The sequence below is a fragment of the Oncorhynchus mykiss genome, chromosome 26 (genome assembly GCF_013265735.2).
Source record: "Oncorhynchus mykiss isolate Arlee chromosome 26, USDA_OmykA_1.1, whole genome shotgun sequence".
Taxonomy (NCBI): domain Eukaryota; kingdom Metazoa; phylum Chordata; class Actinopteri; order Salmoniformes; family Salmonidae; genus Oncorhynchus; species Oncorhynchus mykiss.
The window spans coordinates 43,995,339-44,022,721 of record NC_048590.1 but is presented as its reverse complement, the minus strand read 5'-3'; the positions used below and the strand labels follow the sequence as shown (position 1 = coordinate 44,022,721).

Sequence of the window (27,383 nt, the reverse complement as noted above, 5' to 3'; positions counted from 1 at the left end):
ACTACTGTAGCTCCTTAGAGGTGACCAAACCCTCATGTTGAGAGGTAACTAACTAACTACTGTAGCTCCTTAGAGGTGACCAAACCCTCATGTTGAGAGGTAACTAACTAACTACTGTAGCTCCTTAGAGGTGACCAAACCCTCATGTTGAGGAGTAACTAACTAACTAACTACTGTAGCTCCTTAGAGGTGACCAAACCCTCATGTTGAAAGGTAACTAACTAACCACTGTAGCTCCTTAGAGGTGACAAAACCCTCATGTTGAGAGGTAAGTAACTAACTACTGTAGCTCCTTAGAGGTGACCAAACCCTCATGTTGAGAGGTAACTAACTAACTAACTACTGTAGCTCCTTAGTGCTGACCAAACCCTCATGTTGAGAGGTAACTAACTAACTACTGTAGCTCCTTAGACCTGACCAAACCCTCATGTTGAGAGGTAACTAACTAACTACTGTAGCTCCTTAGAGGTGACCAAACCCTCATGTTGAGAGGTAACTAACTAACTACTGTAGCTCCTTAGAGGTGACCAAACCCTCATGTTGAGAGGTAACTAACTAACTACTGTAGCTCCTTAGAGGTGACCAAACCCTCATGTTGAGAGGTAACTAACTAACTACTGTAGCTCCTTAGAGGTGACCAAACCCTCATGTTGAGAGGTAACTAACTAACTAACTACTGTAGCTCCTTAGTGCTGACCAAACCCTCATGTTGAGAGGTAACTAACTAACTACTGTAGCTCCTTAGAGGTGACCAAACCCTCATGTTGAGAGGTAACTAACTAACTACTGTAGCTCCTTAGTGCTGACCAAACCCTCATGTTGAGAGGTAACTAACTAACTACTGTAGCTCCTTAGAGGTGACCAAACCCTCATGTTGAGAGGTAACTAACTAACTGCTGTAGCTCCTTAGTGCTGACCAAACCCTCATGTTGAGAGGTAACTAACTAACTACTGTAGCTCCTTAGAGGTGACCAAACCCTCATGTTGAGAGGTAACTAACTAACTAACTACTGTAGCTCCTTAGAGGTGACCAAACCCTCATGTTGAGAGGTAACTAACTAACTACTGTAGCTCCTTAGAGGTGACCAAACCCTCATGTTGAGAGGTAACTAACTAACTAACTACTGTAGCTCCTTAGTGCTGACCAAACCCTCATGTTCAGAGGTAACTAACTAACTACTGTAGCTCCTTAGAGGTGACCAAACCCTCATGTTGAGAGGTAACTAACTAACTAACCAACTAACTACTGTAGCTCCTTAGAGGTGACCAAACCCTCATGTTGAGATGTAACTAACTAACTAACTACTGTAGCTCCTTAGAGGTGACCAAACCCTCATGTTGAGGAGTAACTAACTAACTAACTACTGTAGCTCCTTAGAGGTGACCAAACTCTCATGTTGAGAGGTAACTAACTAACTAACTACTGTAGCTCCTTAGAGGTGACCAAACCCTCATGTTGAGGAGTAACTAACTAACTAACTACTGTAGCTCCTTAGAGGTGACCAAACCCTCATGTTGAGAGGTAACTAACTAACTACTGTAGCTCCTTAGAGGTGACCAAACCCTCATGTTGAGAGGTAACTAACTAACTACTGTAGCTCCTTAGTGCTGACCAAACCCTCATGTTGAGAGGTAACTAACTAACTACTGTAGCTCCTTAGAGGTGACCAAACCCTCATGTTGAGAGGTAACTAACTAACTATCTACTGTAGCTCCTTAGAGGTGACCAAACCCTCATGTTGAGAGGTAACTAACTAACTACTGTAGCTCCTTAGAGGTGACCAAACCCTCATGTTGAGAGGTAACTAACTAACTAACTACTGTAGCTCCTTAGTGCTGACCAAATCCTCATGTTCAGAGGTAACTAACTAACTACTGTAGCTCCTTAGAGGTGACCAAACCCTCATGTTGAGAGGTAACTAACTAACTAACCAACTAACTACTGTAGCTCCTTAGAGGTGACCAAACCCTCATGTTGAGATGTAACTAACTAACTAACTACTGTAGCTCCTTAGAGGTGACCAAACCCTCATGTTGAGGAGTAACTAACTAACTAACTACTGTAGCTCCTTAGAGGTGACCAAACTCTCATGTTGAGAGGTAACTAACTAACTAACTACTGTAGCTCCTTAGAGGTGACCAAACCCTCATGTTGAGGAGTAACTAACTAACTAACTACTGTAGCTCCTTAGAGGTGACCAAACCCTCATGTTGATAGGTAACTAACTAACTACTGTAGCTCCTTAGAGGTGACCAAACCCTCATGTTGAGAGGTAACTAACTAACTACTGTAGCTCCTTAGAGGTGACCAAACCCTCATGTTGAGAGGTAACTAACTAACTACTGTAGCTCCTTAGAGGTGACCAAACCCTCATGTTGAGAGGTAACTAACTAACTACTGTAGCTCCTTAGAGGTGACCAAACCCTCATGTTGAGGAGTAACTAACTACTGTAGCTCCTTAGAGCTGACCAAACCCTCATGTTGAGGAGTAACAGGTCTGGCCTGGCTCAACAATGATTTATTTATTGGAATTAAAAGTCTCTATCTGAAAAAAAGGATTCTGAGATGATTCGTTTTATAGTTCCCGAACCCTCATTGGTTTGAGTTTTGTGAGCAATTTTGAACTTGCTTTTTAACTTAACAATGTGAATCCGGGTGTTTAGGAGAGGGCTGTGTTAATAACTCAGTTTTGAGAAAAATGCAGATAGAACCATTATAATCCCAAATTCTCGATTTCTAGGAATAGTTCCTATCGGAGATTTCAACCAACACACAGTAGAGGGTGCTATTGGTATACTGTTGTGATTCAGAAACTAATGTTTTGTAAACCGTGTTGAATGTTAAACTGGTGCTGTTTGCTTATCAAATACAGTCAGCCAACTTTTATTAAAGGTGTACTCATTGATTCAAAATGATCTGGCTTGTAATGATGGTCAGTGTTTAGTGTTCAGGGCTGACAGTGTTTCACATACAATCTCTCATAAATGCTGATTCATAGTAAGTAGCCTATGTAATAAAGTATGGTCTTCCTGATTCATAATGATGACTCAGCTATTTCTCTGTCTCTCTCTCTCTCTGTGTGTGTGTGTGTGTGTGTGTGTGTGTGTGTGTGTGTGTGTGTGTGTGTGTGTGTGTGTGTGTGTGTGTGTGTGTGTGTGTGTGTGTGTGTGTGTGTGTGTGTGCATGCCAGAGCAGCAGGGTCCTTCCTCTCCTCCCTCCATACTTAACCCCTCTCCCCTTCAAGTCACTTGACACAACCCACGTTTTGGAATTCAGAAATCCTTCTCCAAATTCTGATTCTAATTTTAGATCACACAGTACATTGTACTAAATAGATTGTACACCCCTAGACATCCCGGAGCAGGCTGCGGGACACATTTTTCTCACTGTGGGGTGTAATTCCAGAGACGACAAATGGTCTATTTGTGTAGAAATCATTCCTGGATGGGGTGAGACGCCTCAGTGGTATGCACAGTGTTGGAGAATGGAGGAGGAGGACTGCCAGCTAGCTCGCTATGTCTTTCTTTCTCCCTCCTCTTTCCCCTGTTTCTTCCCCCTCTCCCTTTTCCCGCTCTGTCCTTCTAGAAATGTTTGGGGGGGATTTTTGTGTTATTTGTTGTTGTTTGTTTCTTGTATTTATTGTGGAGAGAGAAATAGTTGTCTATACTCAGAATGTGAGCAGCTGACATTGAGCCAGCCTTTCTTGATTTCTCTGTGTTTCAGACAAGCTAACGTTTGTAGGCTTCAAGGGCACTTTTCGACCTGACTGGGTCCGTATGGAGGTGAATGAGGAGAGAGCTAAGATCCATCAAGTCCTCCCTATCCCTGTGGTCAAGAAGATTAAGCTATGAAGGAGAGAGGAGAGGAGGAACCAGGTGTAGTGGGGGGCACACACGAGACTACACCTCCCACACAACACACACACACTGCCCCTAGGGCTGGAGTAGGTGAAAGTTGTTCCTATAACTACTGGTCCAAGATCAGATGTTTTTCACCACTAAAGATTAATTAAGGTAATCTGATCCTAGATCTGTGGTTAGGGACGGTTTCAGCCCGGTGCTACAGAGTGTGGGCCGGCCAATCAAACGCATGCGTTTTTCTGTCACCTATCAACTTTCCCGCCATGCAGGTCTCTGTTTATGTGACAATGTTGACTATGTGAGTGATTCGACTGTATTGTTCGTTTGACTATACTTGACTTTTAAAACGCGAGAAGAGAGAAAAAATTACCAACAAATATTCCTTGTTTTTCATTCTACTCAGATTTCCTAAATGTTTGCACCTGTGTTTTCCAGTGGGAAGTTAACGTTGCTTAACACAATAGAACAACAATGTAGACCAATGAAGTAGAAGTGAGAGAGAGATTATGTGACTTTTAAAGTAGAACCAAAAGGTAAATTACAGGTTAAAGGCCCAGTGTGGTCAAAAACGTGATTTTACAGTATTTTATATATATTTCCACACTGAGGTTGGAATAATACTGTGAAATGATGATAATGCCCTATTAGTGTGAGAGCTGTTTGAAAAGACCACCTGAAATTTCAACCTGTTTTTGGTGGGATGGAGTTTTGGCCTGCCTGGTGACATCACCATTAGTTAATAGACCAATAACGAAGAGAGTTACAAACCTCTCTGCCAATTACAGCTAGACCACCCCCAGCCAGTCCCAGCTAAATCCTTGCTTCAGAAATTGCTCTTTGTTAAGAAGCTATTTGTATTACTTTTTGACCATTTTAAATCAAAACAATCACTTAATTGTTACCCAGAAATGATTTGATATTGAGATAAAAACAGGTGCATTGGAGCTTTTTAAGATGAACATAAAAAACTTTTAGGTACATTATGAGATATATATATTTACCCTTCTGCAGGATAAAAAGCAGGTGCAGACATTTAGTCCATCTGGCCAGAAGATTCCATTCCAGAGAAGCTGTTTCCCTGTGTTTTATGTGAGGGCTCTAGATCGCTTACTTGATATTGTGTAATGTTTGGTTTCATATAACTGTTCATATCAACGTTTGTGGTCCATCGGTCTGTTTTATTAAACATACCAGTATGTAAAGAAACCCCAAAATGATCCTGAATATATCCAAGGACATTTTTTGGTCACTTCTAAAGTGCTATCTGGTCTTAGACAATAATCCCAAATCAAAACTTTAAATGTTATTTAAGCAATTTATATATTGATTATAAATTGGCGATTTTTCTTCAAATCTGTCAAGAATCAGATAAACGTTTCCCTTTGCCCGAAATAGCTGGTCTTTTTTCGGACGTGATAGTTGTTAGTGTTTTGTATGTTTAAATGTGTTTTTAAAAATTCCACAGATTGATAACAGAGATATATTTTATACTTATTTATTGTACAGACATAATTGAACAAAATCTACAAGGGACATATTTTGAGTTGTATTGTATTCGTGTCCTGAATTGTATGTAAGAATAATAATACTATAACATTTAAAACAATCCTACTAAACACTGCTATGGCATAATATCATCCTAGTTACCGCGCTGTTTTGTTTTAACCCTACACTAAATGGATGTGATGTATTATACATGACTTGGGCTTGTAAAGTAATTCAATCTCATGACTTAAAATCTTTGAATGACTTTTGTACATAAATAAATGAATAAGTGAATTTATAAGCCTGTGTGTGTGAACCCCAATAAAGACTTTCTGCACAGAAACACCAGTTAACATTGCAGTAATACATTTCTCATGCTCTACTACCTGTTATCCAATTATTGTTTGAACCAAGAAACACATCAGTTCCACATTTCAACCATTAGCCTACACATTTGAACAGACACTTTGGTTTGGGGTTGTCCCAAATGGCACCCTATTCCCAATGAGCCCTGGTCAAAAGTAGCGCACTAGGTAACAGGGTGCCATTTGGGATGCTATCCTAGCAGCATTATTGGAGAAGTTAATGGGGTCTGCAGGTTGAAATTACTATCAGCAAGGGGCAATGGTTGGCTCCAGCCCCGTTGGTTCTCATGTGCTGGTTCCTTTGTGTGTGTGTGAGCACAGCGTAAAGGGTGTGGCTCCCAGGCCCATTATAAATCATTGTGGAATGCTGAGCTATGCTCACATGCTGAGAGAGAGAGAGAGCGCTAGAGAGGACTAGTTAAGTGGAGGCCTCCAGCTCTGGACCTCAGTAACCCTCTAAAACTGTAAAACACAAGGCTGGTGCTCTGTTGGCTTACATAAAGGAAACAACCAGACGCTCTATTCAATCCGTTGCGCTGAAGATCTGCTTTATAGTGCGATTGACAATTATAAGGCCATTTTCCCGCGGTGGCGGAGACTGCATTAAAGGTAAATGCTGCTTATGTCCACTCAATGGGAACCAACCTTTACATTTTAACGTGGATCTTCTTTAACGAGCTATATTCCATGATAGGGTCTGAATCCAGCCCAAGTATTATATCAGAACAAAACAAACAAAGTTTTGGTTATAGCAGGTTAATGCTGAACTGATTGAATCCATCCCAAGTATTATATCAGAACAATACAAACAGAACGTGTCTTGGTTATAGCAGGTTAATGCTGAACTGATTGAATCCAGCCCAAGTATTATATCAGAACAATACAAACAGAACGTGTCTTGGTTATAGCAGGTTAATGCTGAACTGATTGAATCCAGCCCAAGTATTATATCAGAACAATACAAACAGAACGTGTCTTGGTTATAGCAGGTTAATGCTGAACTGATTGAATCCAGCCCAAGTATTATATCAGAACAATACAAACAGAACGTGTCTTGGTTATAGCAGGTTAATGCTGAACTGATTGAATCTAGGCTTAACACCATTATTTCCAGTCCACCTGCGTTTAGACATGCCAGACGGGATATACAGAACATGACAATACAAATCGCAACACAGTTGAAGTCTGTAGGGACAGGCAGATAGTCATGTAGAGTCCACCACGTTATGGGGCTATGAGTGTGTTGGGACAGGTAGATAGTCATGTAGAGTCCACCACGTTATGGGGCTGAGTCTGTAGGGACAGGCAGATAGTCATGTAGAGTCCACCACATTATGGGGCTATGAGTCTGTAGGGACAGGCAGTCATGTAGAGTCCACCACATTATGGCGCTATCTGCCTGTCCCTACAGACTGATAGCCCAATAACACAGTGGACTCAACTTGAGTCTGTAAGGACAGGCAGAATCATGTTGAGTCCACCACGTTATGGGGCTATGAGTCTGTAGGGACAGGCAGATAGCCCCATAACGCAGTGGACTCAACATTTGTTGCTCCTTCCAAGACTAATTTGTTCACCCCCCCTTCAGGGATGTGTCAGACAGCCACGCCAGAATAAGAAGTGTGAGAAATGGAAAGATGGGGAGGAAAATAGGTAAATAGTAAAAGAGAATGAGCAGAGGGAATGTCTCCGTTCACACATATTACTCCCCCAAAAAGCAACCCATTAACTTAACAGGACAAAGAAAATAATTTGATTCTGTCATTTATTGAAAATCCATGTACAACGTGACCACTGCAATTGTATGCTACAAGTCAATACTGAACTCAACTGTCTTATTGAAGGTGAATACAAGAAATCAACAATCAAAAAGAATCACGTGTGCGTCCCAAATAGAACTCATTACCTGTGTAGTGCAGTACTAGATCAGTGGTTTTGGCACAGGTAGGAAAATCAGTTTGTGCTCAAATCATTTCCTGTATTACTTATGTTTTATTGGAAAAAAGAAATACAATGCCTCTAACAAATGTACTGGAAAACAATGACAAAAAGTAATATTGAAGCACTGGTTGGATTCATAAATTGTTTCAAAATAAAAAATGTCACATTGTAAAAGAGACAAGTCATCGATAAGCCATACAAACATGTTGACCTTCACTCAGTGACAAACCATAAACCTCAAAGCTACACTTTAACATCTGCTCTGAGGTCAGTCATTGACCCTGACTTAAATAGGTTTGAAAGAGTACACAGTGCCACAAAACTGTCTTGTGCTGAGTCACCGTTGAACCTCTCTCCAAGTCCCTTCCCCTAGCCTCTTACCACTTCAGTGTCTGCAGATCTGTAGCAGCTCCATAAAGCCTGATTGAAAGGCTAGGTAGTAGTCAGACGCATTTTTCTTCTGCCCATTGGCCTCAGATCTGCAAATACTAAAGTAAAAGAAGCTAGGTGGTGTTGCTGGTCTGGACGGGCCTTGTGATTGTTCTGCCAATCCCATCTCTCTCTCCATCATCAGCCAATCACAGTTCAACCTTGTCTTTACTCGCTCTGTTGCCGTCCAGGTCGGGTTTCTTGCCCTCCGACTTCTTCTTGCCCTTCTTTTTGGTGTTCTGCTGCTTGGCGCTGTCATCTTTCTTGGCGGCCTTCCCGGGGAACACCTGGCCTTCCACGGTGACCTCGGCGCAGCGCTCCTGGGCCACCAGGAAGTCCTTGACCTCCCACGCGAAGCTGCCATCTCGCAGCATGAAGATGACCCGGTTGGAGCCCACCACGAACCTACAGTACAAGGGGAGAGGAGGGACAACATGGGACATTAGTCAAAGTCTAAAGTCTGGGAATAAAGAAACCTGCAAAAACAACATTTATTTTTTACAATAATGAACTAATCTATTGTCAACATTTTGTTTGGTTACATAGAGTATTAGTGTACTATGTTCAGGGTTGCAAAGGGTTGGAAACTTTACGGGGAATATCCATGGGAAGTTTGCTTAAATTCATCACAAAAGTTAGCTTATAACAGTGAACCTTTTTTGTGGGATACACAAGGCAATTCTAGGTTTTGTAGCATATTTTGGTTAAACTATCCTCAATTCAATGGAATTGCAACCCTCTGCATGCACAGTGCATTCTCCCATCACATGTACAGCTGATTCTCAAGATCTTGCAAACTAATGACATGCTATTATGCCCACACTACTAGACTGTCTGACCCAAGGACTACAGTTGAAATCTGATGTTTACATTCACCTTAGTTTAATGTACACTGCTCAAAAAAATAATGGGAGCACTAAAATAACACATCCTAGATCTGAATGAATGAAATATTCTTAATAAATACTTTTTTTTTTACATAGTTGAATGTGCTGACAACAAAATCACACAAAAATGATCAACGGAAATCAAATTTATCAACCCATGGAGGTCTGGATTTGGAATCACACTCAAAATTAAAGTGGAAAACCACACTACAGGCTGATCCAACATTGATGTAATGTCCTTAAAACAAGTCAAAATGAGGCTCAGTAGTGTGTGTGGCCTCCCACGTGCCTGTATGAACTCCCTACAATGCCTGGGCATGCTCCTGATGAGGTGGCGGATGGTCTCCTGAGGGATCTCCTCCCAGACCTGGACTAAAGCATCAGCCAACTCCTGGACAGTCTGTGGTGCAACGTGGCGTTGGTGGATGGAGCGAGACATGATGTCTCAGATGTGCTCAATTGGATTCAGGTCTGGGGACCGGGCGGGCCAGTCCATAGCATCAATGCCTTCCTCTTGCAGGAACTGCTGACACACTCCAGCCACATGAGGTCTAGCATTGTCTTGCATTAGGAGGAACCCAGGGCCAACCGCACCAGCATATGGTCTCACAAGGGGTCTGAGGATCTCATCTCGGTACCTAATGGCAGTCAGGCTACCTCTGGTGAGCACATGGAGGGCTGTGCGGCCCCCCCAAAGAAATGCCACCCCACACCATGACTGACCCACCGCCAAACCGGTCATGCTGGAGGATGTTGCAGGCAGCAGAACGTTCTCCACGGCGTCTCCAGACTGTCACGTGCTCAGTGTGAACCTGCTTTCATCTGTGAAGAGCACAGGGCGCCAGTGGCGAATTTGCCAATCTTGGTGTTCTCTGGCAAATGAAAAACGTCCTGCACGGTGTTGGGCTGTAAGCACAACCCCCACCTGTGGACGTCGGGCCCTTATTACCACCTTCATGGAGTCTGTTTCTGACCGTTTGAGCAGACACATGCACATTTGTGGCCTGCTGGAGGTCATTTTGAAGGGCTCTGGATGTGCTCCTCCTGCTCCTCCTTGCACAAAGGTGGAGGTAGCAGTCCTGCTGCTGGGTTGTTGCCCTCCTACGGCCTCCTCCACGTCTCCTGATGTACTGGCCTGTCTCCTGGTAGCGCCTCCATGCTCTGGACACTACGCTGACAGACACAGCAAACCTTCTTGCCACAGCTCGCAGTGACGTGCCATCCTGGATGAGCTGCACCACCTGAGCCACTTGTGTGGGTTGTAGACTCCGTCTCATGCTACCACTAGAGTGAAAGCACCACCAGCATTCAAAAAAGTGACCAAAACATCAGCCAGGAAGCATAGGAACTGAGAAGTGGTCTGTGGTCCCCACCTGCAGAAACACTCCTTTATTGGGGGTGTCTTGCTAATTGCCTATAATTTCCACCTGTTGTCTATTCCATTTGCACAACAGCATGTGAAATTTATTGTCAATCAGTGTTGCTTCCTAAGTGGACAGTTTGATTTCACAGAAGTGTGATTGACTTGGAGTTACATTGTGCTGTTTAAGTGTTCCCTTTATTTTGAGCAGTGTATTTGGCTCAGTTTTTCACAATTCCTGACATTTAATCCAAGTAAGAATTCCCTGTCTTAAGTCAGTTAGGATCACCACTTTATTTTAAGAATATGAAATGTCTGAATAATAGTAGCAAATTATTTAGTTCAGCTTTTATTTCTTTCATCACATTCCCAGTGGGTCAGAAGTTTACATACACTCAATTAGTATTTGGTAGCATTGCCTTTAAATAGTTTAACTTGGGTCAAACGTTTTGGGTAGCCTTCCACAATAATTTGGGTGAATTTTGGCCCATTCCTCCTGATAGAGCTGGTGTAACTGAGTCAGGTTTGTAGGCCTCCTTGCTCGCACACGCTTTTTCTATAGGATTGAGGTCAGGGCTTTGTGATGGCCACTCCAATACCTTGACTTTGATGTCCTTAAGCCATTTTGTAACAACTTTGGAAGTATGCTTGGGGTCATAGTCCATTTGGAAGACCCATTTGCGACCAAGCTTTAACTTCCTGACTGATGTCTTGAGATGTTGCTTCAATATATCCACATTATATTCTGTGATGCCATCTATTTTGTGAAGTGCAACAGTCCCTCCTGCAGCAAAGCACCCCCACAACATGATGCTGCCACCCCTGTGCTTCACGTTTGGGATGGTGTTCTTTGGCTTGCAAGCCTCCCCTCTTTTTCTCCAAACATAAATGGCCAAACAGTTCTATTTTTGTTTCATCAGACAAGAGGACATTTCTCCAAAAAGTACGATCTTTGTCCCCATGTGAAGTTGCAAACCGTAGTCGGGCTTTTTTAAGACGGTTTTGGAGCAGTGGCTTCTTCCTCGCTGTGTGGCCTTTCAGGTTATGCCGATATAGGACTCATTTTTACTGTGGATATAGATAAGTTTGTACCTGTTTCGTCCAACATCTTCACAAGGTCCTTTGCGGTTGTTCTGGGATTGATTTGCACTTTTCGCACCAAAGTACGTTCATCTCTAGAAGACAGACATCTCTGAGCGGTATGATGGCTGCGTAGTCCCATGGTGTTTATACTTGCATACTATTGTTTGTACAGATAAACGTGGTACCTTCAGGCATTTGGAAATTGCTCCCAAGGATGAACCAGACTTGTGGAGGTCTACAATTTTTTTCTGAGGTCTTGGCTGATTTCTATTGATTTCCCCATGATGTCAAGCAAAGAGGCACTGAGTTTGAAGGTAGGCCTTGAAACACATCCACAGGTACACCTCCAGTCAAATTATGTCAATTAGCCTATCAGAAACTTCTAAAGCCATGACATTATGGAATTTTCCAAGCTGTTTAAAGGCACAGTCAACTTAGTGTATGTAAACTTCTGACCCACTGGAATTGTGATACAGTGAATTATAAATTATCTGTCTGTAAACAATTGTTGGAAAAATTACTTGTGTCATGCACAAAGCAGATTGCCAAAACTATAGTTTGTTAACAAGAAATGTGTGGAGTGGTTCATAAATTAGTTTTAATGACTCCAACCTAAGTGTATGGAAACTTCTGACTTCAACTGTACATGCTTTCTGGTAAGTTGATTACATTGCTGGGTGGGGTGAATATATTTTATATGACATACATTAGTTTTTGTTAACTCGTAAATAGTAGCCTACAGAAAAGTGTTTAAATCATTTCCAACTTGTTAACAATTTCTGCTAGTTCATTTTTGCCACCATGTGGGTTTTAGCTTGCTTGAGCCTGCTAACTGAGGAGTATTAATTCACCCGTTTCCATACATTTCATTTTAAAACATTTATCTTACAAAAGGAGTTGTTTAATCTAACTGCTTAACTATTTATCTGTACATGGAATTGTATTTGTTTATTTTTTACTCTTTTTTTCCTAATATTTACAGGAAAATGCCACGGGCACTATCTGATGTGTGGAGACATTTCACTGCAGCTCCTGATTAAACTAATCAATTGATTAGTTTAATCAGGTGTGATGGCACTAAAATGGGACGAAACTAGCAGTCAATGATGGCAGTCTCTCCAGGAGCAGAACTAAGGCTCACTGCTTTTTAACATTAGAGCCTACCTCTGGATGTCAAAGTGGACTATTTGGTTGTAAACTAGCACACCTGATTTAATTAGTCGTCACTGGCTTGGTGATTAGTTGACCATTAGAATCAGGTGTGCTAGCTCTGGAATATACCAAATACATGCCAAGGGCCTAGAGGTGGAAAGGAGGGCACCAGGCATATCAGTATAGCCTCTCCCACTGTGGAAGGGAGAAGAAGAAGCAGCAGCTTCATGAACTGCTATGAAGCACAGCCAGGTGAGAGGATTAGCCTTCCACACATGGTGACTTGATGGAACCAACCAGACTCGGAGCGACGCGCAGTGATGGCAGCGAGTGTTGAGGATGCAGCGATGAAGGAAATGGAGAGAAGGTTGGAGAAGCTACAGATGCACTAGAATGTGATCAATATGGGTGATCGTTCTGATGATATGGATCGGGAGGATGAGGTTCAAGGACCTGAATGGTCTGTAGTGGAAAGTAATAGGAAAAAGAGACCACGCTACTGCAGTGCAGAGAGCATGAAGAGGGTGAAGGTAGGGAACAAGAGTAATGATGTGTCGAAGTGGAAAGTTGTGGTGGTGTTTGATGTGACACCCTATCCCATTAACCAATGCCGTAAAGAAAGAGGTGAAGTCAAACTAGTCCGATTCATTGGAAATGATAGACTGCTAACATTCTATGCAAGCCATGCTTAGCAGGGGAACATTCTGATAATGGAAACTCTCCATTTGAAGTTTCCATGGCTGAGCAGCCACACACAATTCCAAGCGTTGGCTGGAGTGGTGTAAAGCTTGTTGTCATTGGACTCTGGAGCAGTGGACACGTGTTCTCTGGAGTGATGAATCACGCTTCACCATCTGGCAGTCCGACAGACGAATCTGGGTTTGGCGGATGCCAGGAGAACGCTACCTGACCGAATGCATAGTGCCAACTGTAAAGTTTGTTGGAGGAAGAATGGTCTGGGGCTGTTTTTCATGGTTCGGGCTAGGCCCCTTAGTTCCAGGGAACACTTAACGCTACAGCATACAATGACATTCTAGACAATTCTGTGCTTCCAACTTTGTGGCAACAGTTTGTGGAAGGCCCTTTGCTGTTTCAGCATGACAACACCCCCATGCATAAAGCGAGGAGGGCTGGACAATATGGCCTAAAAATCCTACTGTGCTGTGTCAAAGGACACTGATAGTAAATCAAACTGACTTTATAGCTTTCATTGGAATGGTTATCACCACGACTCAGATTGTGGAAAGCAGAAATGCCAGGTTGAAGATTATTGTGGATATGACAACAGAGCTAACGTGGGTAACAGATGTTAGTCAACATGATTTTTGAAATGCTAAATAATCCAAAAGATGGATTATCTCAGCATGACAGAGAAAGTTTGAAGAGCTTGGGAGGGTTTGTTATAAGTTAGTAGGGATTTATTTGTTTATATATAAAAATGTTCTTAGTAGTACAGACTTAGGCCAACTGTGAAATAGCGCCCACTCCAGCACAGCAGGTTTGCAGGCCATTATACAATAGGAAAGGTTTGAGAAATGCTGCATTAGACTAAAGTATAGGCCTACCTCTGAATGTCAAAATTGGCATTGAAGAGGCTGCTCTGCCACAGACTGGTCACCTCCTCAGTTTCCTTCTCCGTAGGCTCTCCCTCCACCGTGGCAAACACCATCAGAGTTTTTCCCTTCTTCGACATCTTCAGCAGCTCCTCAGGCTTGGAAGCATCCACCTTGGAAAAGTCGATAGGCGGGGGGGACCGTCTGTGCTCAGGGAGGTCGCCCTCTTCAATGTCATCGTCTTTCTGAAAGAAGTGGGGAGAAAGAGATATGACTGAGTTCTAGCTATTACACAATGAATGATATCATTGACTACAAGTACTTCAGTAATGCAACAGCAAAGCTATTCATTCAAATAGGAACAGAATAGTAAATTGGCTATCCTAATTAACTAGTTAGCTAGATAGACAAAGAAAGTTTGGTGTGGAGAGCATTGCTTGCTGTTTGGGGTTTTAGGCTGGGTTTCTGTATAGCACTGTGACATCTGCTGATACATTCGATTGATGGATGAATACCCAGCTGCAAAGAATATATCACGTGAAACAGGATGAGTTCCTGGTTAGCTAGTTACGTTATATAATACAATGGACTATAGCTATGATGCTGCATGACAGCTATACCTTATCAGGAAGGAGCAATAGTTTGGGGCTAGTAGCTATCTAGCAAGCTACGAAGATCATTGTGATCAGATGGGGATTATGTTGGGCACGTTAGTTAGCTAGCTTTCTGATTAGCCATTTAGTTAGCCGAGTTGCTAGCCAGCTGTCTGAGTAACTGAAAAGCAGCTATTAACCGAATTAAAAACGTGTTGTTTACCTCCCATTCTTCCAAAAGCCGTGCCATATCAGCATCATTGTAATCCCGGATATCTTTCTTCTTCTTGGGCTTGTTATTTTGACCGTCCGTTGCTAAAATACATATCAAATACGTACAGAGCAAAAGCACAGCACATCCCCACCTGAAGTCCGCCGCCATGCTTACAGATGGTGAACGGTGATTGGCTGAGAGTCTTTCTTCGGAGGACGTGACGAAGGAAAGGGGAATTGGTTACAATAAAATCACGTATATAAACCCTGAATTGCTACTGCTATAGAGGGGTTGGTTGTTTAGCAACAAAACCGACGTGTGCTCAGCTATGGGGCAAAACAGACGGGGTTGGCTTAGATTGTTGAAACATGTAATCTATATTTAGTTAATGTTTATTGAAAACATAAATGCATTTGCACAATGAGCACTTGTTGTCTCAGTAGCTATGCGTGGGTAAAATCACTGGGAAAGCCAAGCCAGATAAAAAAAAGTATTACAACCTATGTTGTGATAATTGTGTTGTTTACTCTATAAATCATGTTAGTTCATATGCCTTGCCGCTGTGATATATAAGCCTAAGGCCGAGACAATAACAACGGACAACGACAGAATAAATTCAACTACACCTTTGTTTCGTCACACAACCGGAGAGCAACCTCTGTCCTGTGAAGTCCACAAACATATTGCATCTAACAAACTAACATGATTTACAGCATGGTCAAGCAAGTTACAGTTTCCAACATTTTCGGACTACTAAACAACTACTGATTTAGAACCACAGAGAGTTATTGCAAGTCGCAAAGAAAAAATGAGCTGCCTTCACTATTCCAGCAACATTTCAACTTCAACATTTCAACATCATCAAATCACCTCTGTAATCTAATACAGTGACAACTAAAAGATACCAAAAACAATGTAGTACAAACAACGTAATCTGAATATGATGTGGCTGTCCATGGTTCTGGTGTGTGTGTGTGTGTGTGTGTGTGTCTCTGTGTGTGTGTGTGTGTGTGTGTGTGTGTGTGTGTGTGTGTGTGTGTGTGTGTGTGTGTGTGTGTGTGTGTGTGTGTGTGTGTGTGTGTGTGTGTTCGTGCAAGTAGAAAAAACATGTTGATTCACCCTACTTGTAGAGAAACGGCAATACCATCCTCCTCTCTTTTATGTTGATGAAACGGTCTATGACTGTCATATACACACTTTTAGTTTTTGTTGTCCTAGGCTTCCTGGCTGAAATGCTTTCTCACCTAACTTGCTTCAATGGACAATGATGAGCCAGCTAGTTAACATTAGCCTACTACATCTAGCTACATATTGAACTTCCATCCTCTCAGGCCAGGGGCACAATGTATGCATTTATGGTTGGATCAGAATCGGCATTATAATCATTGGCCAGTATGGAGAATTAAGTAAAACCACAAGTCCAAATCGATATCTCCATCCATTGCTAATTTAGGAAAGGGACAATTTTAGCTAGATAGCTAGCCACCAGAGGACAACAACACAATGAGATTCAACAATTCAAATGATTTCAGTCAAGGATGTTTTGCTCTTGATGTGTTGTGATTGGTGTGAAGCCAAATCCAAACTGTCTTCCCTTTTTTTGGTGCGCCAGGACCATTCACAGTTGAGCTCACTCAGTTTATCTCAATGCTGATTGGCTATTATTTAATAATTTTTTTATCAAGGGAGGCCAAATGCTCGCTGGCTTCTCTTGCATTCAATTCTACGGGCAGCAACAATGTCATACTCTTTTTGACTAGACAGCCTCAGATAGATGGGCTACACATACAGAGACGGAGAGGCGCTGTTTCGCTCACTCAGATGCTTTCTCTGGTGAGATAAATTGTGCCTCTTGCAAATTGAAGGAGAATTATATATTTTTTATTGGTAATTTTTGGGGGGAAGCCTGGCTTCCCTTGTAATCCATTAATACATGCCACTGTTGTCTATCAAATACATCGGTTCAGTTGTTGATTAGCTAGCCTGCACATTTTTGCCATATTAGCATTGGCATGAAATTAGTCAATGCTAATATGGCAACACCTCACAAGACATGATATAAAGAACAAGATCAAACTAGCTTAAACAAGTCACTTCCGATTCCCAACATGGCAGTTTCTTGTCATTGTTGGTAGCTATCTGGACATGCAGAATCACAACAAATCATGGACTTCTGCCCAATTGAAGCATGAGCATGGTTTTTGTGACGTTGTCAGCTAATCCATCTATACATTGGCCATTGAGAGGCTTCGAAACCGCTGGTCGGCCATATTGGCACTCCTCAGTAAAAGCAGTCCTCCATAGGAATGAATGGAATGCCACAGTATTTCAATGAAATGTTTCAAGAACAAAATGACATGTATTTATGTATTTTTTTTGGGGGGGGGGGGGGGGCTTAATTTACTTATTTAAATTAAATATTTACATTTAAAAAGTATAGATTTACAGTGACAACAGTGCCCTGTGCTGTTTTCTCAGTCCAACTTGCACATAAAATATCAAGACACAGCCATAAGTATTGAAAATATCAACAAAAGTCAAACCAAATATAGTTCAATTTCTATGGGTCCAACCCACTATTGTTAATGCTTGGGCACCCCATGATTGTGTCATTGTATGATTCGAACCCTTCAGCTTACAACTTCACTCTTCACTGGATGGATGCCTGTTCTTTTAAATGTTCCTGTAGTGTGCAGGCTATAAAGGAAAGGAAAGGGGGATACCTAGTCAGTTGTACAACTGAATGCATTCAACTGAAATGTCTTCCGCATTTAACCACACCCCTCTATAGCACAGTACATGGGGTCAGTAGTGCTTCAGCAGAGATCTGGCCAGTCCACATAAACTGAAACATTTCCTCTCCGGCCTACTCCACCCAATGGCACCGTGCCCTGTGCAGCTGTGTGTGAGAGAGACTGACAATGCACAACCTGTGGCCTTAGCAGCAGAAGCTAGGTTGTCTGCTTCCAAGACACACAATACACACACACAGTCACACACACGTCCACAGACACAGTGTCACACACGTGCATAAACACACGCACACAGGCACACACACACACGTACATGGACAGTCTCACACGCACGCACGCACAAACACACACACACACACACACAGCTCTGTTCAGATGGGCTGGGGGTTGAGTGGGATACCGTTAGTGACTTGAATACTGTATTTCCTTATTTAGCCTCCCTGTAGTAAAGTAAACTACCTCCTCAGACAAAAAGGGCCACACTATTGTCTGATAGTGAGACCATAGTGTAGCATAGAATTAAATATTTATATATGTGTTTAAAGATTTCATGTTGAATTATGATGAGTATACACAGAAAACTATAGGACTCTGGGGAAGAGTGAATCACACACACACACACACACACACACACACACACACACACACACACACACACACATACACACACACACACACACACACACACACACACACACACACACACACACACACACACACACACACACACACTGTATTGCATTGTGATGGTTCATGTATTGTATTCCTTGTTTGTTATCTGACTCTAGGACTCTGGAAAGTATGCTGTGAATAGAATAGAATACGACTTGCTGAGTCATACCGTACTCCTTGGTTTTGGTTCTTTTGAATCATTCACTATCATACTAGAGCTAATATATCCAACACTATGTTTACAAACAGTACAGGTATTCTACTTCTCTGTGACTCACAGCTCTTGTAACTGCAGTGAACAGACAGTACACAACCATTCAAGTCTACTGGTTAGAGTTCGTTAGGTATTAGTCCCTCTCTCCATTCTCCTATTGGTTCCCTCACATCCCAGCTTTCCCCTCTATGTCTTCTGTGAGTGGACAATGTCAGTGATGTCACTACCATTAACAGAGAGAAGAGTCAGATTTCACTGACCATAATAAATACTGTGGCTCTTGGACTATTCAGAGCACAGCATAAGGCAGCAGTAGGGTTTATATATTTTTTAAATCCATTAGCACAATGTGCATAGTAAATAACATTAAACCTTTATATGTACTATCATGTATTTCTACAATGCACGAAACCAGCATGATGAGATATCAGCTATATCAAGAATGACAACAACAAGAAAAAAAAAAAATATAGAATAGTCATAGCCTTCAGCGTGATAAACATATTATATTAATTCCCAAATGTAGGTCTGTAAATAATAAGATTGACGTGACAAAAATATATGACTTTCCTTCAGTTAAATTCAGTTAATTGTCTCATTGAAGTATATAGAAATATATTTCTCAAGAGATGCTGCGATGCCAACCCTGCTCAAACTGTACTGGATACTATTTCATAGTTTTCAAGGAATAAAGAACTTTGTCAAGTATTCAAAGGCCCAAAATGTTCTGGAGATATGATGACGAGATTTGTAAGAGTGGTGCCATTTGGGTTGTATCACAAATGGTACCTTATTCTGGATATAGTGCGCTATAGGCCCTGGTCAAAAGTAGATCAATATGTAGGGAATAGTGTGTCATTTGGGACACCTGGGCCATTTGGCCCTAAGAAAGGTGGTCAGTAAAACCATTAAATAATTATAATTATTTAATCATTAAATTAAATAGGCCAACAAACTCTTCAAAAAGTGCAAGAATCCATGGCTATGATATGCTTCTGTTATGGTACAGAACATGAGTTCTGCATTCTCTTTCTCTTATTTCCAGATAGTCTCAATACAATTTAATACATTTTTATAGTACATTCTCTCAGAATTGTCAAAGACTCCAGCCACCCTAGTCATAGACTGTTCTCCCTACTACCGCACGGCAAGCGGTACCGGAGCGCCAAGTCTAGAACCAAAAGGCTCCTCAACAGCTTCTACCCCCAAGCCATAAGGGGCGGCAGGTAGCCTAGTGGTTAGAGAATTGGGCCAATAACCGAAAGGTTGCTAGATTGCTAGATTGAATCCCTGAGGTGACAAGGTAAAAATCAGTTGTTCTTCCCCTGAACAAGTCAGTTAACCCACTGTTCTTAGGCATTCATTGTAAATAAGAATGTGTTCTTAACTGACTTGCCTAGTTAAATAAAGGTTAAATAAAAAAATAAAAATAAGACTCCTGAACAGCTAATCAAAGGGCTACCCAGACCTCTATTTTATGGTGCTGCTACTCTCTGTTTATAATCGATGCATAATCACTTTAGTCACTCTACCTACATGTACATATTACCTCAATTACCTCAACCAACCGGTGCCCACACACATTGACTCTGTACCGATACCCCCTGTATATAGCCTCCACATTGACTCTGTACCGGTACCCCCTGCATATAGCCTCCACATTGACTCTGTACTGATACCCCCTGTATATAGCCTCCACATTGACTCTGTACCGGTACCCCCTGCATATAGCCTCCACATTGACTCTGTACCGATACCCCCTGTATATAGCCTCCACATTGACTCTGTACCGATACCCCCTGTATATAGCCTCCACATTGACTCTGTACCGATACCCCCTGTATATAGCCTCCACATTGACTCTGTACCGATACCCCCTGTATATAGCCTCCCTTGTTATTTTACTGCTGCTGTTTAATTATTTGTTACTTTCCTTTTCTATTTTTGACTTAACACTTATTTTTATTTAGTTTTCTTAACTTCTTAAAGCATTGTTAGAAGTAAGCATTTCACTCTAAGTTCTACACCTGTTGTATTCGGCACATGTGACAAATAAAAATTGATTTGATACATTGTTGCCCTTAGCCTAATGTCATTGGTTGTGAGTTAAATAAGACTGGCTGATTCTATGTAATAAATTGGCTATTGCCAATTGTTTATAGATGCACTACATGAGCTGTGTTGAAGCCACCATGCTTCAAAATCTTGGCACACCCCTACCATTGTAAAAAATACATAGAAAGTTATAGAAGGCATTTATTAATGTCTGCATTCATTTTTTTGCCACATTTCTTAAATTACACACACCTTAATGCATACTTTTCAATTATATTATGTGAGCTAAACATACATAGATGTATTTTTATTTTTTTAATCCTTCAAGTGTAATTTTTTGAGATTGCTAATGTTACGGTCCCCACTACAACATCAACAATACTTAAATACACGTAATTTCTACTTGAAATACTGTAGAATTCCATTCTTTCCTATGGAGGACCGTACTGGGAAGTGCCAATATGGCCGAACAGAGCCTCCAAAGCCTCTCAATGGCCAATACATAGCATCAGCAATCCAGGGTTTATATACATCATGGTTATTATTAATAGCTCAATCTCACCAAGTGGAAACGTATCCTATGCTTCGTGAAGAGCGGAAACACGAAACACATAATTAAAGTCCAAATGAGCGCACTGTAAAGACGCGACTCATTCTAATAGAATCCAACAGCTGTGTTATAGCAGTCAATATGAGCAGTGTAAAATAAGTTTGGATTTGTATAAGTAAGAACGGCGCGGTCTCGGAGTATCACACGTTTTGATTGATTTTGAGAAGGGAAATTAAGGTAACCAAATAAATGAAATACGGGGCGGACTGTCGGTCATTTTGGAGAACTGCGTTTTGGGTGTAACTTTGCCCTTATACCGGTAGTCGAATGCACCCACGTCGGGGCCTTGGGAAGGGCTGGCTCATGGCAGAGGGAGCAGTCTGCCCTAAAATCCGGACCATAAAACTCACGAGGAAAGCCAACAACTATCCTGGACAACTGTGGAATCGTATTGGACCATTTGATGAACGCGCGCCGGGATTTTTTGCTCTATATTGACGAGCCAGATAGACCGTAAACACAGTTTTAAAGTTACATATTATTTCAGCGGAAGGCTATCATTTTTGCCTCGCTGCCTGCGTTGCTACTTCGCTACAATCAAGCCGTTTTAGTGCGACCACACCCTCTCTGCTTCCTGATACTAGGCAATACAGAATATGTAGCGGGAGAGAGCACAACTGACTTTCAGTTTGGAATCCCCAACACTCATTTTTCAGTGATGTCTTGTTGTCGACCGACATGTTAGTTGTGAAAGATTGTTTCAGATGTGTTCAGGAGGTTAGGTCATCATTTCAACAGGGACACGACTGCTATGGATATCAAAACCGAAACCCGACACAGGATACTCCGGACAAGACATTCACGCCCTGCGTTTTGCTAAGAAGTGCTTATGGACAATAGATATGCCTATGGAATCGAACCTGCCGGACGAACAAGTGTCTATCACGGGACTGTGTATGAAAAAGAAGAGGTTGAAAGTCGCGGGAGGGCCAGTGCAATTGGCCTGTTGCGTTTTTGGAGCCTTCTGTTTGGAAAGACTCATGTAATGATGATGCAGGAAAGGCAGAGGGAGCGAGGAGTGGTCGAACGGAACTGTCTGGGTGGTACTCTCCTTGTAACTGTAATGAGCCAGCCTCCCGGTCAAACTAGGGTGGTCAAATTTAGTGGGAACTCTTCAACGGACAATACGGTTCACATACACCCTGCCTTCAAGCAAGCAGGTATTTTAAAATCCTATCGTGTTCTCGAGTAAATTTAATCAGAAAAAAGGACACGTCTTAAAATTGTAGTTAAAATATTATCAGATCGATAATATTTTTTGATTTTATTAAATTCATAACTTTTAATATTATCTTTGTACAGTCAGCACTTAGCCTGAAGTATAGGCACCTTGGTGGCACTGCAGTTTTGTGTGTGATTTTATTACAATAACCTGTGAATTTTTCGTTTAGCGAAAACCTGGGACGACAATTGATATTAGCAGGTGGTTGAAGTTTTTTTCCAGGGCATTTTATTTAATATGTAAACATGACAACGAATAAGTTATAAACACTGAGTAAATGAAAAGTTATAATTTGAAGGGATTCTCGTCACAAAAAAATGTAAAGGAAGGAACTCTCATTGAAGAGTAAGTGTTTAGAATAGTTCATTTTATAGATCATAGCTCAAAACCAAGTTACTAATTTAACCCCAACAGAATTCCTATCCGTACTTTGTATGAGAATAATGAGCTGGAGTACCATGACTTAGAACTTCTATTTTGATCTCAGCAAATGTTTACTTTGAGAATACAATGCCCTGTGCTTTTTTGCAATCTCACATTGCCACATACAGTGGACTACATGTACTCTGAAGGACTATAAGGAATATTCTCTGGCCAGTTCAAACTCACAGTTTTACACTTATAGGGGTGTGGGTCATCGTTAATAACAATGTCTTAAACTACGCTTTCTGACCATGGAGTGTGTGACGACGTAAAACACGTTTCTCATTGAAATCCCCCCACAAATCGAGCAGCTTGACCCCCCTACTATGGCTAGTAGTGGCTCAGGGAGGTCAGCTAGCGAGGGTTCCAGCAGCACACAGAGCAGCAGCTTGCAGCAGAGGAAGAAGCTCTCGTCTATCTGTGACACGTGTAAGGGCAAGATGCAGCTGGTTGCCGACCTCCTCCTGCTCTGCAGCGAGACACGGCCCGTGGTCACCGCGGATGGCGTGGCGGTGGCCGAGACCTTCGAGCAGTGCCGCGACACGGTCATCGCCCGCACGAAGGAACTCTCCATCCTCACCCACGACATCCAGTCGCAGCTCAACATGGGCCGCTTCGTCGAGGTGGGAGACCGCTTACTAGAGATGGGGGACCTGGTGGTGTCGTTGACCGAGTGTTCGGCGCACGCTGCATACCTAGCAGTGGTGGAGACCTCGGGTTCTCAGCCGTGTCTGCCAGGGCTGGTGGACCGCTACAAAGTGACACGGTGCCGCCACGAGGTGGAGCAGAGCTGTGGCATCCTCCGGGTCACGCCGCTGCCAGACCTCACGCCCCAGCTTCTACTGGAGCTATCTCAGAACATCTCCTGCAACCTCAAGACCCTGACAGATGCCTCGGGCCTGGCCAGCGAGAGGTCCAAGGACCGCTTCGCCAAAGAACAGTTCAAGCTCAGCGTCAAGAGCATTAGCACGAGCGGCACGGCCCTCTTGGCCTGTGTCCGGGAAGTCAAGACGCAGCCCAGCGAGCTGACACGCAACCGCTGCGTCCTGTTCAGCGCGGCGCTGGTCCAAGCGGTAAATGCATTGGTCGGGTTTGCTACGGAACCACAGTTTTTAGGCCGGGCGGCGAGCGTGTCACCCGAGGGGAAGGGTGTGCAGACGGCAGTTCTTGGCGGCGCCATGAGCGTGGTGTCAGCGTGCGTCCTTCTCACTCAGGGCCTCCGGGACGTCTCCCAGCATCCAGAGAGCAGCACCAAGATGGCGGACTACAGGGAGCGCTTGCGCAACTCGGCCTGCGCGGTGTCGGACGGCTGCACGCTGCTCTCACAGGCGCTAAGGGAGAGGTCTTCACCCAGGACTCTACCGCCAGTCAATTCCCATTCTGTGAATTAGTTTAATAAAGAAATGTAAATAAACCCATTCTAAAAGTGATCGTGGATGAGAAAATCCCATCTCTATCTCCTTGTTTTGGCATACCAAAGAGACGCTCGGATTGGCCCTGTTCGTTTAGGGTCGGGAGGTTGAGTGAGTGCAGAGAGAGAACACAAAGGAAGGAGTCTGGATCTGGTTCTACGATTGAGATAGGTGTGCTGTGTTTGGACTTTTACTGAGCTTAAAGTAACAACATCGGAAAACAAGGTTTTGGTTGCGCTGGATGTGACCAGAACTTCACCATAAGAAACTGACAACTTAAACTCAGTCTCCAATCTACATACACCTGTTGACCTTCTCTTTGCCAAAAACAAACATACAATGATCTTAAAACCTGATCAAGTTTACCTCAGTTTTCAGCTATTGGTGAAAACGCCAGATATGAAATGATGGATGTAGCCTGCCGTGTGTGTGTGTGACCTATCACCTATGACCTATGGACCCCCAGGTGACCTCTAGTAGAAGTACATGTGCTCTAGTGAGAGTAGGAAGTAAGAAGAAGACTGTTCTTCATCGCTTGTGTTTTTCAATGTGTGAAATTCTTAAAATGGGTAAAAGCTGCTGTGAGTGTGTACCATAGGTTTTACACTATCTACCAGACTTACCATAGTATTGTTAATGTGGTTGTTTTTTTTGGATCATGCATGTATAAATTAGTATTTATTTCAACTATTAAAAAAGGTTGTTTCTCATCAGCGCTGCTCTCAGATCAGTCTTTGTGTCAGCATACCGTTAATATAAATGACTCTGTGTTATAACAACCAATACTTCACTATGTGATGTAGACAGTCACATTTAACCCTAAATGCTCCACAAATCACTGATAATCTATGTTTTATATTGTATAAAGGCTGGCTTAAGGGTTTGCCACATTTGGCAGAGCACTAGATGTGAGGCCCTGTAGTATCACCCTGGTATTGTATGACATTTGCTTGTACATTATTTATGAGCTCTCCATGTAGACCTCTTAATGGTTTATGAGGGCTTCATTTACCCTCACAAGATGGACCTTGTTTAAAACGTGACCATAAAGACAGTGTGTAGCTACCATGATTTAACAAGGTGAAACACAGTAGTTAGAAGACTGACTCTCTCTCTCTCTGTGTCGATCTCTCTCATGTGTTTGAAATATTGTGATGATTGATTGATTGATAGCTAGATTTTATCATCATTATTTGTTCTGAAATCTGATTTGATATGATGAAAGAATATGGGCCCATTAACATGATGTATATGTTGTCTGTAGTAACATGAAGGAACAGGTGCTAGTGGGGACTATTACAGATGATGATTAATAACAGCCTTTATTGCCTGAAAGAAAACACACGCTCTACTCTGACGGAAATTAGCCATGTAAATTCATTCAGGTTGCCATGTCAGCCAGATATTGTAATTATATCACATAGCCTTTAACACAGGGTTTCAAAGTACAATACAGCAGTTTGTTGTGGTTTGTTTAATTCACTATGAGGTGGTGTAACCCCGGGCCTGTATTCACAAAGCCTCTCAGGGTCGGAGTGCTGATCTAGAATCAGTTTAGTTTCATTCACTATGAGGTGGTGCAGGCCCAGGCCTGTATTCATAAAGCCTCTCAGGGTAGGAGTGCTGATCTAGAATCAGTTTAGTTTCATTCACTATGAGGTGGTTCAGGCCCGGGCCTGTATTCATAAAGCCATTCAGGGTCGGAGTGCTGATCTAGAATCAGTTTTACATCATCATGAGTAAGATTAAATGGAAAGAGGGGACCTGATCCTAGATCAGCACCCTACCCTGCTGCTTTATGAATACAGGTCCTGATACTGAACATTAATAACTGACCAGTCATAGACTGAACAACTTTGCAAGACAGAGTGACGGCCCTGCTAGTATCACTTGGATGAAAGACAACAGGTATAATATAGGATTTATTCTTATAGTGTTTTAGCATTAACATATAATATGATAACATTTATAATACACTTTTTATATGGCAATTGGTCTACTGAGATAAACCAATGGGTTATAACATGCTGTATGACGTACTAACACGTTGATGTGTTGTGAGACATAAGTCTCACAACACATCAACGTGTTAGTACGTCATACAGTAACTGTTGGCTTCGAGTGTGTTTTAGTTTTCATCTAACTCAAGGTCACTCCATGTTGTGTCAGCTTCATTGTTCCTTTGAAAATGTCCTCAAGAGGCCCCGTCCAGTCTTCCTACGCACACAAGTACAAATACACACACTGAGCAGGATAGACCCTGATCTGTTCCGTTTGTTATCGTAGCGCTTCACCATAAGCACATCTCGCCCCTCTCGCTAGAGGGACTCCCAATCATGGCCAGTTGTGATACAGCCTGGAATCGAACCAGGGTCTGTAGTGACGGCTCTAGCACTGAGATGCAGTGCCTTAGAGCGCTGCGCCACTCGGGAGCCCATGTCCATGTGTGTGTTTGATGTCTGTGTGTCCCTATCTCACCTTCGCCACCACACATATGGAAAAAGCATCCTCTTTGACCCAGCCTAAACACACGCACGCACGCACGCACGCACACACACACACACACACACACACACACACACACACACACACACACACACACACACACACACACACACACACACACACACACACACACACACAATCCACAGGCCCACCACACTCACTCCTCTCTCTGAGACAAAGCCCCCATAAACTGGTGCTCTTGACCGACGTTTAGCTCTCAAATCCCGCTTTAATGAAAAGGTTATGATGTAGGGACGAGCAGCGTTCGGCATCTGAGGATGGGTCTTAACTGAATCCCCGTCCTAACTCACACCAGCCCGACTGACTGCAGGTCAATCTGTCATTCAGTGGTTTTATCCAGTGGTATTGATCATAGTGTTCAGTGGTATTCTGTGTTGTTTCTAATCTGAGAGATGTTTTGACTACTATTTCTCGCACAGTTGTATGAGAGTAGGATTGCTGATTTAGGATCGGTTTTGCCATTTAGATAACAGATGGACATTAGGTGCCTGATCCTAGATCAGCACTCCTAATCTGAGTCATTCCTAATTTGTATATGGCCCATGATCTCTATATTTTGAAAGAACAGAAGTA

General features: G+C 42.5%; 3 protein-coding genes across 11 annotated transcripts in view; 2 read left to right on the top strand and 1 right to left on the bottom strand.

The window, feature by feature from the left end:
- Positions 1-5,699, top strand: part of LOC110526709 (cell migration inducing hyaluronidase 1) — a 166,826-nt gene extending 161,127 nt beyond the window's left edge. For all 9 annotated transcript variants that reach the window (XM_036963443.1, XM_036963445.1, XM_036963444.1 and 6 more), the window contains one exon: positions 3,725-5,699. In XM_036963443.1, coding sequence (XP_036819338.1) covers positions 3,725-3,852 — 128 coding nt within the window. In that variant the 3' untranslated portion in view covers positions 3,853-5,699. The remainder of the gene's footprint in view (positions 1-3,724) is intronic.
- Positions 5,700-7,458: 1,759 nt separating this feature from the next.
- Positions 7,459-15,156, bottom strand: LOC110526713 (LRP chaperone MESD). The gene is made up of 3 exons (XM_021607870.2): positions 14,933-15,156; positions 14,129-14,361; positions 7,459-8,486 (listed from the first exon to the last, which is right to left on the bottom strand). Exons 1-3 carry the CDS (start codon positions 15,089-15,091, stop codon positions 8,231-8,233), a joined length of 648 nt encoding a protein of 215 aa, XP_021463545.2. The 5' UTR covers positions 15,092-15,156; the 3' UTR covers positions 7,459-8,230.
- A 6,072-nt stretch (positions 15,157-21,228) lies between these two features.
- Positions 21,229-24,997, top strand: LOC110526712 (talin rod domain-containing protein 1). The gene has a single exon (XM_021607869.2). The coding sequence runs from the start codon at positions 23,199-23,201 to the stop codon at positions 24,261-24,263; it is 1,065 nt and encodes a 354-aa protein (XP_021463544.1). The 5' UTR covers positions 21,229-23,198; the 3' UTR covers positions 24,264-24,997.
- The last annotated feature ends 2,386 nt before the right edge of the window (positions 24,998-27,383 follow it).